Source organism: Sarcophilus harrisii, chromosome 2 (genome assembly GCF_902635505.1).
Source record: "Sarcophilus harrisii chromosome 2, mSarHar1.11, whole genome shotgun sequence".
NCBI lineage: Eukaryota > Metazoa > Chordata > Mammalia > Dasyuromorphia > Dasyuridae > Sarcophilus > Sarcophilus harrisii.
In genome coordinates this window covers 612,838,841-612,853,067 of record NC_045427.1, presented here as the reverse complement: position 1 = coordinate 612,853,067, position 14,227 = coordinate 612,838,841, and the positions used below count along the sequence as shown (strand labels likewise).

The following is a 14,227-nucleotide window of genomic DNA, read 5'->3' as shown; positions in this document are numbered from 1 at the left end:
CCCTCAGCATTAGAAATCACCTTAAGATATAAAACTCTGGTCTGAATCTGCTTCTCATGTCACTTGTGGAATGCCAAGGCACAATTCATGACCCTCTCTGAACTTCAGTTTGAAAACCCTAAAAATCTATGGGAATCTCAACTATTTTGGCTGTTTCTTTTATTTTTTCCAGTTACATATAAAGATAAGTTTTCAACATGCACTTTCGTAAGATTTTGAGTCCCATATTTTTTTCCTCCTTACCCTCCACCCCAAGACAGCAAGCAATCAGATACAGGTCCTTCCAAGCTTATTTTTTTTTAAATGATCCTGCTTATCACTTTATATAGCATAACAGTATTTCATTACATCCATACACTACAACTTTTTCAGACATTCCCCAATTGATGGACATCTCAATTTCCAATTCTTTACACTACAAAAAGAGCTATGTTAAATATTTTTACACATGTAAGACCTTTTCCATTTTTTATGATTTCTTTGGGATACAAACCCAATAGTGACAATGGTGGATCAAAGAATATGCAGTTTCATTGCCCTTTGGGCACAATTTCAAAGTGCTCTCTAGAATGGCTGGATCAATTTACAACTCCACCAACAATGCATTTGTGTTCCAATTTCCCCCATATCCCCTCCAAAATTTACCATTTTCTTTTTCTGTCATTTTAGCCATTATGATAGATGTGAGGTGGTACCTCAGAGTTATTTTAATTTGCATTTCTCTAATCAATAGTGATTTTGAGCATTTTTTCATATGACTATAGATGGCCTTAATTTCTTTATCTGAAAACTGCCAGTTCATATCCTTTGACCATGTATCAAATGGGGAATGAGTCTTGCTATTTAGAAAGGGCCAGAGCTTCCATACAGTCTTTCACTCATCAGACACTGGCCCCTTCCCTAGCATTTTATACTTAGCCTTCAAGTACTCTGCTACGTATGAAGTTTCTTCTTCATCTTATCTGAATTTAATTTTATCAACTCTAAACCTCCAACACAAGAAACTGTAAGGATGAGACAGAAGGTACTCATAAAACTTTCCTTCCTGGAGCCTAGAGCTACATGCCAGTTGAGGCTTTAAAAAAAAATGCCTATCAAGCAAACAAATGAATGCCAATGCCAGATTATCACTTAACCATACAATTTCCATTAAATCCCCAAAGGTTAGTACTCCACTTGAATGGAGCCAGCCCAGGATAAATTCAAGAGGTCAAATAAGACAGGCTTTCCCCTTCTCCCACCACTACAAACCCTTAGCTGTAAAGGACTGAAACTCCAAAAAAGTATGCTTGAATCAGACAACGGAGCACTTAATTTAATTACACTGTTGATGCTTGTTGAATGTTTGGTATTAAGATAATGATAGGAAGGATTGGAGGGAGGCAGAGGCGCTTGGCCGCAGGAGGAGGAGGAGAGAGACTGGTGACTCTGGACTCCAGGATCCAGGATTAGGCTTGCCTGCCTCCTTCCCTTCTCCCCCTAAAAATAAGGTCTTTAATTCATCCTGATTCTGGCTGACCCTGAGGCCCTCCAGGGAGCTACCCCGTACTCTCTACTTAGTATACTCTATACTTAGTATACTCTATACTTAGTATACTCTATACTTATACCCCGTACTCTATACTGTGAGCTGAGGGCTGGAATCCCAACATAGACACCTCTTTTGACTTTTATCTCTGTTAAAAATTCGAACTCCCCTTACCAAAATAACACACTTTGGTGTTACTTAATATTAGTCACTTATTTAGTATGAAATGAGTTTTCTGATCCTTTCTTGAGAAATTATTTTGATAAGAAGAAAGTTGTAATACTGAGAACTACCAAGAAGGGCAAAAGGCACAGCACTAAGGAGCACAGGGGGTCCCAAGGTTGTCCTGCATCTTCATGGTCTGACTGATAGTCTCTATTAGTGCCATCTATCCTTTCCACCTGCTGACATTAATCCTATATAAAGTTCATGGAGAGAGGAGTCTGTTTCCATGAAATGTCATCCTTAAGATAGATCTCTCCTGGACAAAGCCACCATTGTCTCAGAGAACCTCTTTGCACTAAACCTTCCTCTCAACTGCCAGCTCAGGACTTAATACTTGCATCCCAATGCATGTTAACATTCAAGCCGACTCAGCACATAACTCACCATGTTATGTGCTATAGCATGGCCCGACAGAGGGAAATACACATCAATGAGAAGCAGATAAGATGCTTCCACAATTGTCTCCAAATGAAGGGCTAATCCTTAATTATCACCTCATTTTCAAGCCTCCAAGAGGCTGGGATGAAGGAAGCTAAGCAAGTGACCTCAACAAACCTGTGTTCTTATCCTTCCAGGTGAGAGGCTGGTTCTTTGTCCAGCCACTTTTGGATGAAACTGATTCCACTTCTAGGATGCTGCTGCTGCTGTGTGACTTTGGGATCTGGCGCCAGGCAGGGACCAACCCAGGCACTCTTTTCACATTTGTATCCCTTCAAAAGAAAACATAGGGTACAGTGACAGCATTAGAATCAAGCTCCTAAGATTTATTTCCCAAGAAGACAGAAGTCAACACCACGAAAATGATTACTGAAATGGTACCTAAAATGGGACGGTTCAGTCATCTCCCAGCTCTCTTTTTATGTATCTCCTTGTTACCCTTTATCATCCATACTTTGAAACTCCCCTATTTTCTTCCTCACAAGTTCTAGTTCCAAATTTGCCTGATAGCCATGTGACCTTGGGTCACTCCTCTTTGCTTTCTTCAGTTGTAAAATGAGGGGGAAAAGTGGGATGATCTCATACCACTGCTGCATACTCTAGGTATTGAATCTTCCTGCTTTCTGCTTTCTGCTTCCTGAAGCTAGGCAAGGGAGTTTAAAAGTTGTCACAATCTATTTGCTGCCATTATGGAAATAGACAATATGGCATAATGGCCAGATACAACTGGGAAGATTCAACTTTCTCACTTACAATGTGAGTAACCCCTGGGCAAGCCACTTGATCTCTCTATGGTAATTGAATTATAATGTTGAAAGATAGATTTAGAGCTGGAAAGAACCTCAAAGGTCACCTACTTCAAGTTCCTCATTTTACAAATAAGGAAAACTGAGGCACCTATCCAAGGTCATACAAGTAGGATTTAAGCCCAGATCTAAAGCTACCCACATGTAGCAAATTACAGTGTATTTAATGTAGAAAGCGCAATCACAGCATAAATACTTTGAGGTATTTCCTGATGCTTTATAAGCATGCTATTGGCAAACTAATTTTGTTAGAAGAAAGAGCAATCAGGATCCTCTGAGGGAGCTCCATTGAGGAGCTAGAAGGGGGTTCCAATTCCCCTGTGTGACAGAGAAAGTGGGATGGTTTGGCTGGGGACCCCAGTGATTAACTCTTTATGGCTACAAATCCAGCCCTCCCCCTGTGCCCTTCTATAGCAAAGGCAGGGGGACTGTGCATGTGACTATATGTAGGCACAGTCTTCTGCTTTGCACATTATTCAACAAATGTATTTGGAGCAATGAAAATGGCATTGGCCAAGGAACTCCCATTTTACTATCAGCTGGCCTGCAATGTTGCACCAATGTCAGCTTTCAGGCCCGCTACTCAGTACGAGGTTTTCATTGTTTCCACACTTCTCCCACATCCTTCCTTTTTATTATAGTGAGAAAAAAATAATGATATTCAATGTAAGTTTCTCTCTTTCTGTTCATCTTAAAGCCCTTTGACATCTCCCACTCACTCTTTCTTTCCCTGGGTATTTGACAAAAAGGTGGCCCTTCTTGCTCAGGTCAAGTCCTCAAGTACACTTGATTCCATACACTTCTATCTTCCAGCAGATTGCATTCTCAGCTATCCCCTATATTAAATCTTCAACTTCTTCCTATCAACTGGTCTTTTTTTCAACTGCTGTCAGATATGCTCAAGCTATTATTCTCTCTCTCTCCTCCCCATCTATACTTGCCATTTCTACTTTCACTTATTCTTTAAACTTTTACAATTTAATTTGACTTCTGATCTAACTTGAGATAGTTTTCTTCCAAATTACCAATGATCTTTATCTTTAAAAACTCTTAACAACAAAGTTTTCTGATTTGTAAAAATTTAACTTTTCCCCCTCAATTTTTTTCTCTCTTCTCACTTCCCCCTCAATCCACTGAAAGAAAAAAAAAGAAAAGTAAAACCCTTATAATAAATATGCAAAGTCCTTCAAAGCAGTTTGTCTTTACAATGTGTCATGATTATATGAATTTTTCCTGGTTTTGCTTGTTTCATTCTGCATCAGATCATACAAGGTTTCTCTAAGGCCATCTCTTCCACCACTTCTTATAACACCACAGAATTCTATTACATTCATACACTATAATTTTTTCAACAATCCCCCCCTCCCAAATGATGGACACTCATTTTTTTTGTTTGCAGTTCTTTGAAACAAAAGAGATATTACAAACATTTTTCCATATGTGGGTCCTTTTCTTTGGTCTCTTTAGGATATTGTCCTAGTAGTGGTATTGCTGGGTTAAAGCAAATATAGAGTTTAGCCACTTTTTGGACATGGTTCCAAATTTCTTTCCACGGCTAGGCTAGTTCACAGCTCTACCAACAGTGAAATAATATTCCTGATTTCCCAGAGTCACTCCAACATATGTCATTGGCCTTTCTGATTAGAATTGTTCTAATTTTCATTTCTCTAATTATTATGATTTGGAGAATTAATAGTTTGAAATGCTTCCTCTGAAAAAAAAATTCTATTGATGTCCATTAGTATTTATCAATTGAGGAGTGGCTCTTATTCTTATAAACTTCAATCTTGAAAAGGAGACCTTTCCCAGACATACTTGCCACAAAGACTTTTTTTCTCAGAAACCTACCTGCCTCTTAATTTTAAATGCCCTAGTTTCCTGTGATCTTGTACCTGCCAAATCTGATAGTCTTTTCCTTTGGAAGTCTTATTCTTCCTCTGAAAGTCTTCTCCTCCTCTACCTACCCCATTGCATTTTACCATTAATCACCTCTCTTTCCTTTCTGATACTTATTCAACAAGTGCTCCTCCGAGATATCTGACTGTTCCTTCTCAGTCTTCACCATACAATTGATATCAAGCCCTCAAATTTTGGCATATCCCGCAATGTTCCATTCTAAGCTTTCTTCTCTTTTCCCTCCACATTCTCTCTTTTGTTAATCTCATCAACTCCCTTGGTTTAAATTATCATCTCTAGGATACTGACTCACTATCCATAGGCCCACCCTTAAGTCTCTACCTGAACTTCAGTTGAAAATATGTCTCTGTGACATTTTAAACTCAACATACCCCAAATTGAGCTCATTACTTTTCCACCAAATCCTTTGTCTGCCAAATTTATCCTTTTCTGTCAAAGGCATAACCATAGTCTACCAGGTTTATAACCTCTGCATTGTCCTCAGCTATTTATTGTGTTTTATTCCACACATCTAATCAGCTGCCAAATTTATGGGTTCCATCCTAATACTTCTGACACTGACCATGTTATATTCCCTTACTCAACCTACTTCATTGATCTCCTATTTGGCTCTAGAATAAAATATAAACTTCTCTTTTCTTTCTCACTGAATATTATTCTTCCCTCCCCCACAATCCCTGTCCCCCAAGTAATCCTACCAAACTGGGTCCCTCATGGATGACACTGCCATCCTCCAACTCCATGCCTTTGTATGAACAATTACATATGCCTGAAATGCTCTCCTCCTTTATCTCTTTCTCCTAGAGCTCCAACCTTTCTTTGAGATATAGCTCAAGTATCACTACTTTCTATACAAAGCCCTTCCTGATTCTTCAGTTAGTGCCATCCTCCCAAATCACCTTATGTTACAAACACTACAGATATATGTCATATCTGTCCCCGTTAGGCCCCATGCCTTTGTCTGTACTTGTCATTTCCACCACCGGCTGACATGCCTCTTCCAAACAGCACGGTTACACTTATGGTACTAGTATTTCTAGCATCAAACATAGAGTCCAGATTCTAGCAGGAACTTAATATTGGGCTGTTTAATGTTTCCTTTCAAACAGGAGAGGGCCTTGAAGGTTTGCAAAGCACTTTACCAATATTATCTTATTTGAGCCTCACAATCTACTATTATCTCTTCCTTTTACAGATGAGAAAATTGCAACAGAGGCAGACCCAAAACTAAGTCAATTATCTGAAGCGAGATCTGACTCTGGTGCACCTCCCTGTCTCTGAGATTCCCAAATTCATGGGCTTCGGAGTCTCTCCTTCAATCATTTAATTAGTGTTTACTGGATGATTCCAAATTTGACTTTTATGTCCAAGTCCCTTGATTTTCAGACTACTTTGTGGCTGCATTAAACCCTGTGTCCAGCAGAGGGAGGTGTCCCCATAGAAATTGGCCAAGCTGACTAGCTCTGCCATGTTTCCAGCCTCATCACCCATTCAGGGCCATAAAGCCACAGCCGAGCTCTCTCAACATTGCCCTAAAATGGTCAATGATCCCTTGCACAGTACCTGTGGGAGCCAGAGCTCTCTGACAGAGTTGCATCCAGACTGACAGGGCTGCTACTGTTCCTCTCGCTGCTCTCATAGCCAGATTCCATCCTCTGGATTAATCGAGGATGTTGGTCCATAAGGTGAATACCAGGTCGGGGTGGGCCCCAATTCTTGTGTTTTAGGCTTGGCCCATTGGTTTTGGGGTCATATGCAGTTGGTTTATTTAGTTCATTTGACGTAAACTCTTTAGCTAGCCAAACCAAAGAACAGAAGTGGGGGGAAAAAGGGTGAGTTTAGTGTTATTTAGTGTTACATCCAAAGATACTCCTGAGCACCCACTATCCAGAACCAGAAAAAGAGACAACTGTTGACTTTTCCGTATCATCACTATTGTGTGAGCACAAGCCATGTCTAGGGATCATAATGTATTTTGCTAGACTTTATTATCAAGTACACCGTCACCCTCCGTTACCCAACAAAAAAGGAGTTATTCTTGAATCATCATTATTCACTCTCACAACCCAAATTCAATCAGTTGCCAATCCTACCTAATCTATGTTTGTAACATCTCTCATGTGACTCCTCTTTCCAACACTGTCACATCTGGATTACTACAATAGCCTGTTAACTGGTCTCCATACTTCAAGTCTCACCCCACTCCAGTACATCCTCCTCTTATTTATCAAACTGATCTTGATGAGATCATATCATCTCCCTATCCAATAAACTACAGTGGCTCCCTATTATTGCCATGATCAAATATCCTCTTTCAAAGGCTTTTAAAGACCTTCATAACCTGGCCCCTCTTACCTTTTCAGTGTTCTCACACTTTACTGTCCATCACATACTCTACAATCCAATGTCACTCAACTCCTTTTTGTCTTTTGGTTGTGACACTTCATCTCCCAACTGACTGTCCCCTTTGTCTGAAATTTCCCCCCTCCTCATCTCCTTCTGCATGAAGCTTTCCCCAATCTCCTCAAATGCTGTACCTTTCTCTTGGATAATATCTTTAATTAACCTGTCTATATCTTGGTTGTGCATGACTGTTTCTATGTTGTCTCCTCCATTAAAGTGTGAGCTTCCTGAAGGCAAGGATTATTTTCACTTTTCTTTATACCCCTACCAGTGTACTGCATAGTGCTTGATGCATAGTAGACATTTAATATAGTTTCTTCACTGGCTTGGTAAACCCTTTAGAAAACATAAAGTTTCTACACATGTGGTTACACTAGGTCAACTTTGTTCCTCTCCCACTATCCCCTTACCTGGGTCCTCAGAGAATGGACTGAGCTGAGTATAGCCACAATGCTTTCTTTTGTCCTTACTGAAAATGCTGTCAATATTCAGAGACTCACGCTTAGGTCTCCAAGTTGGACGGTATTTGCTAGATGAACTGGATTTAGATTCACTGCTGGTGCTCTCTCCTTCCCAGTCTTGACAGTGCAAGGGCAGGCTCCGAGGGGGACGTTTTTCAACTTGGTCTCCTTTCCCCACACAGGGAGATCCTTGATTGATTTGTGAAGTCAGAGATGGTCTGCTATGGATGATGTTGCTGACCGTTTCTTTAAAATCTTTTAGTCTACTGGTGCTGCTGGATGGCTTAGGGGCACTCCTGGGGGCTTGCTTTTCCTTTAGTGTTTCTCCTAAAATCCACAGATAAACCATCACAGAGACCCTCATGTTACACTAGTACAAATTAACATAAATATGCCTTTAACTCTATATGTACATGAGTGCGGTGAACAAGAAGGGACAGAATGCATCAGCTCAAAAAGTGACAGGGATGGGCAACAAGGAAATAAGGGCCATGACTGACCTTCACTGTGGTATCCAGAGGACTGGGGCTCATCGGCTCTCCTCCTAGTCCGACTAGAGTTCCTCTTACGTTCTGTCAATGAACCCTTTTTGGCTATGTGCTTCTGGTTACATTCACTGTCAGTCAGATGTCCTGAAAGAACAGGGAATGTGAGGGAGAGAGCAGAAACATGCAACTCCTCCCACGGTCTTCTTGAAAACAAGACTTACCTGACTGAATCCCACCCCTGCCTATTTTGAGACCCTTAATGGCGTCATTTAAAGCAGTATGTCTGCAGTGCCCAATTTCAGCATCCTAATTCATCATCATCTTACTTCTATGTAAGATCAAATGAGACAATTTTTTTTTTTACTTTTTTAATTAAAGCTTTTTATTTCCAAAACACATGGATGGATAATTTGTCAACATTGGCCCCTGCAAAACTCTGTGTTTCAGATTTTCCCCTTCTTCCCTTTAGCCCCTGCCCCACATGGCAAGTAATCCAATATATGTTATACATGTTAAAATATATGTTAAATCCAATATATGTAAACATATATATAATTAACTTCCTGCATAAGAAAAATCCAATCAAAAAGGAAAAAATGAGTAAGAAATGTTGTTGTGATCCACATTCAATTCCTACAGTCCCCTTTCTGGATGCACATAGCTCTCTCTTCATCACAAGATCAAAATGAGACAATATTGTAAAGAAATTAGCACAGTGCTTGGGCACACAGTTGATGTCTAATAAATGCTTATTCCATTCCCTTTCCTTCTGCTTGATAACACATTGGGATTGAGAGTTCTCTAATTTTGCTGGTTTATCTTCATACTCTAAATCAGCCACAGTTTTGCTCATCACTTCTAAAGATTAGATGCAAACTAAACGTTAGATACAATGTTGCTCAAAGTGCTACAACTTTTACCTATGGACATAGTATTAGTAAAGGATCTTTATGCCCTGGCATTAAACTTTTAGCATTCATGCAACATTTGAATTGTATGGGGATTTCTTATCGTAGGAAAGAAAGACAAAAGGAAGACCACTTCATAAATCCACAAAGCCTTCAGCACATGTAGCCTGAAGTGAAAACCTGGCCTAATTCAGTAAACACCAGTGGCCCAATCTCTACCATTACCTAGATCTTTGTGTATTTTCCTGAAGATAACAATCCAAAGGGAATAGTATCACACATGTACATAACATTCTACCCTAAGGTCACTGATTGCAGACAAGTCACACTGTACTTAGCAATTAGATATAAGAGAAAATGGAGAAACATAAAGAACAGATGTGGCAATAGAGAGGGTGAGAAAGACAGAGGAAGAAGAGATAAAGAGAAGAACTAAACCTTTTTTCACTAACTGAATGAAATGTTTTAAAATTTTTTGTTTTTTAACCTATACCAATATTCATTACAAATATCTTCCTTTTTAGAAAAAAAGTTTGGAATTTTTGGGGAATGAGGAAGGAAAACTCTCCACCAAGGCATACTGACAAATATATTTTTTAATTTAATAGTGTTAGAGAGTAGATGAGCAGCACTAAAGTTAAGCTACTTGCCCATAATCACAAAGGCCATGTGTCAGAAATAGGACTCAAACTCACTTCTTGACTCCAAAGCTGGTCCCACCCTTATTGTCACATAATTGTCCCCCATTTTATTCAACACTAGTCTTTTTAACAGGAATATTTGAAAGTCCCCTATTACAGTAAATATCTATCTCCCTCCTCCCCCCTAAAAAAATTATGCTCAGTTTTGTGGGAAGGTGATTCTTGGTTATAATCCATTCCTTTCTTACTGCTTGCAGCATTTGTTTCCTTTGATCTAAGAGTTCTGAAATTTGGCTATAATATTCCTGGGAGCTTTTCAATTACTATTTTACCCTCTGGTTCTAAGATATTAGGGAAGTTTTCCTCGACAATTTCTTTAAATATATCTAGACCCTTAGGTAGTCTAATAATTCTTAAATTATCTCTCCTGGATGTATTTTCCAGGTCAGTTGTTTGTCCGATTAGGCAGTTTACATTTTCTTCTATTTTTTCACATTCTTTTGATTTTGTTTGACTTTTAATGTCTCATAGAATCATTAGATTCAACTTGTCCAATTCTAATTTTTAATGAATTACATTTATCACTTAGCTTTTGTGCCTCCTTTTCTATCTGGCCAATTCTGCTTTGTAAGATGCTGTTTTCTTCAGTGAATTTTTGTAACTATTTTTCCATTTGGCCAATTTTACTTTTTAAGGAGTTTTCTTTTTCTAGACTACTGATTTTTTTTCCTCATGATTCTCTTACATAACTCTCATTTCTTTTCCCATTTTTTCTTTTTCCTTTCTTATTTGATCTTCAAAATCCTTTTGGAACTTTTCCAAGAGGACTTTTTGGGCCTGAAACCAATTTATGTTTCTCTTTGAGGGCACACATGTGAGCATTTTGACACTGATGTTCTCTTATGAGTTTGTGTTTTGATATTCTTTGTCGCCATGGTAGCTTTCTATGGTCAGGGATTTTTTTTTTGTTCATTTTACAATCTATTTTGTGACTTTTGAAGTTGTCTTCTTGAGGTCCCAGGAACATTGTTTCAAGGTTCTTGTGAGAGTAGGGAGGAAGGAGGAACATCTGTGCCTGACTCTGGGGACTGGCAGTTTGCAGTTGCACTTGGGTTGCCTGGCCTAGACTCGTTAGTTGTACATGGGGCTCTGAGCCTGACCATTAGCCTCCTGCACTTATTGCTGGCCTGCTGTGCTGCTGGGCCTCAGCTCCTGATCTATGATGGGACTAGGGAACTCTTACCAGCTTGTCCAAACATTGTCTGTGCAGTACTGCGTTCCTTTTTTTTATTCAAGCAAGACATATCTTTCCTGCAGTTCTAAATTATCTTGGGATAGAAAACCATTTTAACTTTTTGTAGATTCTGTTCCTCCAGAATTCATTTTGAAGCGTGATTTAAAGTTGTTTTGAGGGAAACTGGGGAGAGTTCAGGCAACTTCCTGTCTTCTTCCCTGTCATTGTGGCTCCACCTGATTGCCAACCATTTTAAAGTACAATATATACTCCTCAAAGACAAGGATAATGTTTGTGTAAAGTGTCCTGAAACTTGTCTGCTGCATGAGGAGATATATAACTTTCTTTGATAGATAATGGTCAGTGTTCAAAGACAGAAAGGCAGAGATTGCAAGATCAAATACATCCTGGTGTGTCTGAGAGCATCCACTCTACAATGATCATCTGGAAACCAAAGCTGAATCAACCAGATGTATTCAGAGGCAAACAATGAGCATTTAACTGGAAGTTAGGCTTAGAAAGAATGTACCACCTAACTGGGATGCTGTTGTTATCACAGAAAGTGCTCAGATTTCCTGAATGGGAGCTCAATACAGAAATCTATATTCACAAATAGGAACTTGTAAAAAAATCATATATGCACAATTGGTTATAAGAACTCAAGATGAGGCAGTGACATTCCTTTAATCAAATGTTCGATAGTCCATCTTGCTGCTTACTCTGACAATTCTTCTTACTTTATTCTGAGTACTAATCTGAGGGCAGGAGGATAGATCAAGTTAGAAAAAATGGAGTGAGAAAACTTCTCCCTTATGAGGATTCAGTGAACAATATGAATCTCTCATGTACTGAAACTAATGTCAACACTAACAATAGTGCTCTGATGAAATTAGCTGTGCTACCTTAAGACCTCACGTAACAAGTTAATTTTATGCTGTCAGAGCCTGACACATTATAAAAGCTACTCAGCTCACAAAAGTTCCATATAAAAATGTAGGTTCAGTAAATATGTTGCTGGGAACAAGGACATTGCTTCTATACCTTACTTTTCCCTGCAATCACCAGTTATTTTTGTGTCCTTATCAATATTGATTCCTCCTGAATAACTTGGGTACTAGCTCAATCCTCACCCATACCATCAAGTCTAATATTTTAGTGACTACATTTGTACAAAGCACATTGGTTGGTACTGGAAGAAAAAGAAAGTTTAGATAAGGCAAAGTCCTAGCTCATGGGAAACCTATGATCTAGTAAAGGAATCAAATACCAAAACATGTAACTCACCATATTATATGAAAAATACGCTGAAGAACTACAAAACAAAATGGCATGTGAGATCTGAAGACACATATTGCCAATTAGGAGACTCAGAGAAGATTTTCTGGGGGAAGAAGCACTTGAGTTAGTCTTTAAGAGAGAGGTAGAAATTTAATAAGCAAAAAAGGGAAAAAATACGACAAGAAAAAATACGACACCATTATAGACAGAGGGAACAACATGTGCAAAAGTTAAGAAGAAGGAAAGCACAGTGTGTGTTTAGGGAGAAAAGAGGAAAGATCCAATTTGGTTAAAGTGTAGAGGGGAGTGACAAAAGACAGAACTAGAAAAGTAGAAAAGCTTAAGCCAAGCAGAGAAATTTTAATGTTACTGGATTGTTAAAATAAGGAGCCACTGAAGATTTTTGAGCAGAAAGTAAACACAGTCATATTTTTGTGTAAGAAAGATTATTCTGGCAGAAATTGTCATTAGAGAGAGAAGGGATTAGAGGCAGGGAGACATTAGGAGGATGCTACAGTTACTGAGGCAAGTGGTATTGAGGACTAGATTAGCACCAGGAAGAGACCAGGTAATAATTCTAATGGGACAAAAGAGAGAAAAGCGTGATACAAACTATGAAGATGAGGAATGACTCAAATGATTTTGCCACAGGTTTAAAAAAAGATTAAAAAATGATGTTTTGGATGTGTTTGAAGTGTTGATAAGACATCTAGGTATAAGGTCTTGCAGGGAGTTGAAATGTGGGTCTCAAGTTAAGAAAAGAGCTAATTCAGGAATGGAAATAAAAACTTTGGAGTCACTGGCCCAGGAGTGGCAGGTGAAGCTATGGAAGTAAAAATTCCCAATAGGTAGCAAAAAGAAAGAAGAAAGGGTCAACGAGAGGCAGGCCCATCCCCAAGAAGTAGTCAGAAGATGAGGAGCAAACCCCAAGAAGTTGGAGAAGCAGGAAAACCACAAGAGAACAGTGTCTCTGAAGCTAAGGAAGGAGAAATCTACCACTGGACAGGATGATCAACAGTATCAACAGCTATGATAAGATATGATAGGATAAGATAGAATGAGAACTGAAAGCAAAAGTCACTGAATTTATTAAATTCCTTTTTAAAAAGTAGAGTGGCAGAAATGGAAGTCTAATTTGCAAATCATTAAAGTGAACATGTGACAGCTAGACAACAAAGTGGAGGGGGCACTAGGCCTGGGATTCAGTTTCCTAAATTTAAATTTGGTCTTAGACACATAGTAACTGGGTGACCTGAGGTAGGTCATTTCATCCTGTTTGCCTCAGTTTCTCATCTGAAAAATGAGCTGCTTTTCAACAATAAGATGATTCAGGCCTGTTCCAATGATTTTGTGACGATGAGAGCCATCTACACCCAGAAAAGACTGTGGGTACTAAGGATGGATTACAACATAGTACTTCACTCTTTTTGTTGTGGTTTGCTCAATGTTTTCTTTCTAATTTTTTTGATCTGATTTTTGTTATGCAGTAAGATAATTGTATAAATATGTATCCTATTTTGGATTTAACATATATTTTTTACCATGTCTAACATACATTGAATTACACACACCATCTAGGGAAGAGGGTGAGGGAAAGGGAGGAGAAAATTGGCACACAAGGTTTTTCAAGGATCACTATGTTTTGAAAATACATAACTTCAATAAAAAAAAGAAAAAAATAAGCTACAGAAAATTACAAACTACACCAGCATCTTTGCCAAGAAAACCCCCAAGGGTTTTCAGACTGAAATGACTGAATTTTGAAGAGAAAGTGGATAATGAGGAAGAAGAGCCATCAAGTGTAGGCAGCTATTTCAAGAAGCTGAACAAGAATAGGACAATAGCTGGATGGTTACAAAAAAAAAAAAAAAGTTAAGGGCTAGAATTCCGAGAAATGGGG

The 14,227-nt window shown here is 38.8% G+C and overlaps 1 protein-coding gene across 9 annotated transcripts in view; it reads right to left on the bottom strand.

Moving 5' to 3' along the window:
- Positions 1-14,227, bottom strand: part of USP54 (ubiquitin specific peptidase 54) — a 118,436-nt gene that overhangs the window by 19,281 nt on the left and 84,928 nt on the right. For all 9 annotated transcript variants that reach the window (XM_003755095.4, XM_031956494.1, XM_031956497.1 and 6 more), the window contains 4 exons: positions 8,279-8,410; positions 7,728-8,105; positions 6,478-6,709; positions 2,309-2,463 (listed from right to left, as the gene is read on the bottom strand). In XM_003755095.4, coding sequence (XP_003755143.2) covers positions 2,309-2,463; positions 6,478-6,709; positions 7,728-8,105; positions 8,279-8,410 — 897 coding nt within the window. The remainder of the gene's footprint in view (positions 1-2,308; positions 2,464-6,477; positions 6,710-7,727; positions 8,106-8,278; positions 8,411-14,227) is intronic.